The 6,000-nt window shown below is 41.3% G+C and overlaps 1 protein-coding gene across 1 annotated transcript in view; it reads left to right on the plus strand.

The window, feature by feature from the left end:
* The window catches only part of LOC137256483 (sodium-dependent proline transporter-like), a 66,012-nt gene extending 63,055 nt beyond the window's left edge, over positions 1 to 2,957 (plus strand). The window contains exons 12-13 of the mRNA XM_067794320.1: positions 2,118 to 2,291; positions 2,901 to 2,957. Of these exons, the coding sequence (XP_067650421.1) occupies positions 2,118 to 2,291; positions 2,901 to 2,957 (231 nt within the window). The remainder of the gene's footprint in view (positions 1 to 2,117; positions 2,292 to 2,900) is intronic.
* The last annotated feature ends 3,043 nt before the right edge of the window (positions 2,958 to 6,000 follow it).

Genomic DNA, 6,000 nt, shown 5'->3' on the forward strand with positions numbered 1-6,000 from the left:
TCCTGTAGCAGTATCATAAGCTTGATCAAGAGCAGTATGGAGTTCATGAATAGAAAATGTTTCATTATAATCTTTCACATTATCAGAATTTAAACTCCCGTGTGGACCCGGGACAGAATGTGTCCACAGCACCCCATTGCTTGTCGTAGGAGGCGACTAAATTGGGCAACCTGCTTCCCGTGGGTTGCGTCCCGTGTCGGTGGAGGACGGTAGTCTGGTGGTTGAGGGCACTAGGAGCCTGAACCGTGAGCCTGAATCTAAGCCTAAGCCTGACGCTTCAAAACAACAAAGTGGCAGAGCTCCTAAAGGGTAACAAAATAAAATTCAATTGCTCAATAAATATGGGTCTCTTGAAGCATGGACGTTTCTGAAAACGTTCATTCTAGGGCAAGAGTGCGGGGGAGATCCCAAATAAATCCCCCAAAAGATAGTTTAGATACATGAATTACAGCTATTAGTCCAAGATTTTACGCCCTCAGTGATATGTCTCCAAGAGACATATTTAAAACAAACAGATACATTTGACCTTCATCATTTTAATGCATATCATTGTTTTTCACCTCCGGTGATAGGGCCGCTGGCGGATCATCCATTCTAGCCAAGCAAAACGTTATTCAAAGCCCTGTTTCACTTGATGCTAATATGCAGGCTGTTCCAGTGAGAGTTACTTTACATGTAGGGTTTACACTATGCTCACTCAATATTTCGCCGTCTTCGACGTTTGGCCAAACTGATCTTCAGGCTCTATATGACCAACTCCCGAAGCCCTGTGTTATAGTGGGAGATTTAAATGGGCACAACCCACTCTGGGGTAGTCTAACTACAAACACTAAAGGTAAGTTGTTGGAGGACTTTTGTTCTGACAATAATTTATGTATATATAACGATGGTTCCAACACATAGTTACACCCTGGTACAGGAACCTATTCTGCCCTTGACTTGTCACTGACAAATTCAGAACTACTAAATGAATTCAAATGGTCAGTCCACGATGACCTCTGTGGAAGTGACCATTTTCCTTCTATACTGAAAACAGTGGAACTGCAGAGGATTGAGGACTAATTTACATGAATTACAGCTATTAGTCCACGATTTTACAGCTCTAGCGTTATGTCTCCAAGAGACATATTTAAAACAAACAGGTACATTTGACCTTCGTCATTTTAATGCATATCATTGCTTTTCACCTCTGGGTGATAGGGCCACTGGCGGATCATCCATTCTAGTCAGACAAAACGTTATTCAAAGCCCTATTTCACTTAATACTAATATGCAGGCTGTTCCAGTGAGAATTACTTTACATGTAGCGTTTACGCTACGCTCTCTCTATATTTCGCCATCTTCGACGTTCGTCAAAACTGATCTTCAAGCCCTATATGACCAACTCCCGAAGGCCTGTATAATAATGGGAGATTTAAATGGGCACAACCCACTCTGGGGTAGTCTAACTACAAACACTAAAGGTATGTTGTTGGAGGACTTTTGTTCTGACAATGATTTGTGCATTTATAATGATGGTTCCAACACATATTTACACCCTGGTACATACAATGCATAAGCCTCTAGGCAAAGTTCAAAACAACATAATTCAAAATCAAACATGTTTTAGACAATAAAACCAAGACCAAAATTACATCAATTCCAAATCACACTTGTGCAATAATAAGTATAGTTCTAATCTATGCACAGGGCTTGGCATGACCAGTCAATTGGTTGAACCGGGCCCAGTCAACCTCCGTCAAGGTGAAGTAAGGGTCGAAGGGGTGTGCTGAACAAAGGAAACGCGGTCACGGGCCCCCAGTTCCCTCAACCCCCAATCTCCTGTCCTCGGCCGACACAGGGTCGCAACCCACGGCAAACGGGTTGGTGGACCAAATATCCCCGGGTCCACAGTGGGGGTTTTGGCGAGCTCTTGGTGTTACCCAGCACCCACCACGAGGAGGTGACCGTTGACGGGTGCCTAATTAATATGAATGACAAATACATCTCTCTTCCTTTAAGAACTGTCAGCTAGAGATTTGTGCGATTCTAGGAATACGATGATCACGTGTCTTTGAAGTACTGCGAAGAAGTTGCTTATACATATCATGTCACTTTTTGACATCTTTTATGTTCAGACTGCCTTCATCTTGGCACTTCTCCGCTACGAACCGCCGACCTATGGCAAGTACAAGTTTCCCAGCTACGCCTCTACAATCGGTTGGTTTATTGCAGTGCTACCCCTTCTCCCGATACCCATCTATATGGTCACCACTGTCAGGAAGCACATGGCGACCAATTCCCTGAAGAAGGTAACTGTGATTCGTCATATTTCACTATTGAACGTGATCTTTGGTTGACTTGGTTGTCTACATATACATGTAATGCGTCTCGAAAAATACAAGAGGCATGTGTATTTGCCAACTGAGACTGACTTCGGCCTTGACTTATTTGACTTCTAAATTCGTGTTGCAATCACCCCATGAAAATCACCCCATGGCCAGATGTGTCCAGAAAAATCCCAAACCCCAACTAGAAGGACCCCACATCTACCATACTCAAAAACAGCAGCTAGCATGGCAATACTGCAAAGCCTCATGAGTACCTATCAGTTAGTGGTTTACCCTCCCCATCACGACAAGGACCTGAGTTCAATTCTCCGCATGGGTATATTTTCTGAAAATGATTTGACATTTCATCCACCTGGAATGTGGAGTCGGGACCCAATCATGCACATAATGATCAGCTTTCAACCTAAACATACACGCATCATTTTGCTGTTGACCCAGCAGAACCTTTTCCTGTTCATCCTCAGTCCACAATGCTGGTTAAAGTATGTGAAAGTAATTATTGTAGAAACTTCTCTCCTCAACTATACATTAATGTTGATGAAGCCTTTAATAACTTGTTTCCGTCGACAGAGTATAAAGATCGCCTTGAGACCTGATGCTGACTGGGGTCCCACGATCGCCAATTGAAGAGTAGAAGGAAAACCAAACACCTTTAAAAATACCTGCAAGGATCTTATCAAACATTTTAGCATCATTCTTGTGAAAACGATATCCCCCACCCGTATAACAGCAACCTGTATTGAATGTTAGAATCACAGTATACAGAAATGCATTACAATAGATTCTTACAAAACATCACTGTAACAAATATTTGTCTATTGTTTCCTGCTGAACTTCATTGTATACTCTTCCAAAAAAGTAGGGAAACCTAAACTTTCAATTTGGATACAGAAGTGTAAACGTTAACAAACGTTTCAAGGACGGACGTCTTATGAACGCACCACCATTTCCCTTTATTAACACCCCTAAACACAACGCATGATAGCCACGCGCGCAAAGCAGTAGCCCCATACACGTGCATGGGGTCCCATTCTTGACTTTGACGTTTTTTCAAGAGGGTCGAGAAATCACTTACAACATCTTGCATCGCACATTTGTTCGTGTTTGTTTCTAGTCGTTTGTTTTAAAATAGAAACCGTATGCATACCATACACAAATTATCTTTAAAAAACGACTACATTCCAAATGACTATGGTTGTAAGGAAGTGCAAATGCAAAATGCAAAACATTTATTAATATGATGCCAATATTGATTAACGCTGATGACTGTCCTTAATATTTTTCCCCATAAAAAATATGTTCGCCTACTTTTTATTCAGATAATATATTATATCTTATTTATATCTAATTTATTTACATAAATCGCATATAGTCTGGAAACATCGTTATTTCTGTTTAATCACTGTCGTGTGTGTGGATTTCTGGCCAGTCTTTTGATTGTTTGGATTAGATGACAACCCATCCATTTTCAGCAAACTGTGTAAATTGTAAACTGTGCAAAATGCACCCTCTCACAAGAGGGCGGGGAATGCGTGTATACTTTTCGTGAACATCGTGGGCATTTGGTGACATCACCGATGTTCAGTGGTCCGTTCAATTAGAGTTGTTTGCATTTTACATTCCTTGCAGTCTTTCCCTTTTGGGCACGTGAGGGTGAATCTTCTACCTTTGGGCACGTGAGGGTGAATCTTCTACCTTTGGGCACGTGAGAGTGAATATTCTACTTTTGGGCACGTGAGAGTGTAATTCTATATCACTGATGGTGCGTTTAGCTATTGAAAGCACATATAAAGCGACTGGGAGCTTCTGCTATAAAACGATTTTTTAAATTATATATTTCGAATATGTAACATACATGTTTTTCCCTTTGCACTTCACAACGGTGGCTCTTATTGACAGAGACAGCTTCAAACGGGGGTGGTTTTCTTCGATTTCCTTATAAGGAAGACAAACGTAACAAGCTTTCCATACAGGTGCCTTTACATCGACTGGTATTGAATTGTAACTCCTATATGACATCATGATGAAAGTTATAACGCCATATTTGGTGGATAAGGACAAAACTTTATAGATGAGCAAATTCTTTATTCAGAGGGAGCGACGTTTCGATAGAGCTTCTTGTATCGTTATCAAGCATACGAGAGGCAGATAAGACAGGATGGTACACACATATACAGTAAATAATTATCAAAAACAACAAGAACTAACTGGGCAGCACAGTAACAACATGTGGAAGCCATAACGATAGACTGCATACAGAAGCCAATAGAGATGTACAAGGCAGGAGAGTGTGGATATGTATATACAAGTTCTTAGCATAGTAGATAGGTAGTATGTAAGTACAGGAGTAATGTGATGACAAGGGATTACATTTAGAGGCCAGTGACAATAGGTGGCATACTGAGGCCAGTGGGTGGTACAGGGCTTTTACAAGCACTTAGCATTCGTTCGTCATATGCTGACGGGATGAAGTAACTTTGATCTCGGTGTCATTTGATGTGGATGGCCTCTGTTAATTTCCGTTTGGTGAAGTAGGGTTGGTTGATGGACAGTAGTGTGTAATGATTTGGTGATTGGGGTTGGACTGAATATGTTCTGATATAGCTGATTTGTTCTCGGATTTATTTGTTGATGCCTGGTGCTCTTTCACTCTGGTGCTGATCGGCCTGGATGTTTCGCCGATATACGACTGTCCACAGTTACAGACAATCATGTAGACAACACCCTTGGGACTAGATTTACTGCTTTCGGAGTGGTTACACCCGTTGCCTGTAGAAGGTTAGTTAGAGTTTGTTGCGTGGAGAATGTGGTCTCTATACCGGCTTGCTTGCTGCTTCAAGAGCACCAGGCATCAACAAATAAATCCGAAAACAAATCAGCTATACCAGAACATATTCAGTCCAACCCCAATCACCCATTATGACCTAATGCACACTACTGTCCATCAACCAACCACCAAACGGAAATTAACAGAGGTCATCCACATCAAACGACAGCGAAACCTGATCAACAGAGATCAAGGTTACTTCATCCCGTCAGCATATGACGAACTAATCAACGAATGCTAGTGCTTGTAAAAGCCCTGTACCACCCACTGGCCTCAGTATGCCACCTATTGTCACTGGCCTCTAAATGTAATCCCTTGTCATCACATTACTCCTGTACTTAAATACTACCTATCTACTATGCTAAGAACTTGTACATACATATCCACACTCTCCTGCCTTGTACATCTCTATTGGCTTCTGTATGCAGTCTATCGTTATGGCTTCCACATGTTGTTACTGTGCTGCCCAGTTAGTTCTTGTTGTTTTTGTTAATTATTTACTGTATATATATATATGTACCATCCTGTCCTATCTGCCTCTCACTTGCTTGACAACGATACAAGAAGCTGTATCGAAACGTCGCTCCATTTGAATAAATAATTTGCTCATCTATAACGTTTTGTCCCTATCGGATTCACCAACTTCTAAACATGCCTCTCAAAAAGCCATATTTGGTAAACGAAAAGCGTAAAATAATTACTTCGGTGTTGTTACTTTTCCCCAGAAACAGATTTTCTGGGTCAGTTTCTCTACTCCAGTTTGCAACAAATGTATTGACACACCCACAATCCATATTGCTGTAACTGTTGACATGGTTATGTGGAATTGTTTCAGAGTGCTTT

Source organism: Haliotis asinina, chromosome 11 (assembly GCF_037392515.1).
Source record: "Haliotis asinina isolate JCU_RB_2024 chromosome 11, JCU_Hal_asi_v2, whole genome shotgun sequence".
Taxonomy (NCBI): Eukaryota; Metazoa; Mollusca; class Gastropoda; order Lepetellida; family Haliotidae; genus Haliotis; species Haliotis asinina.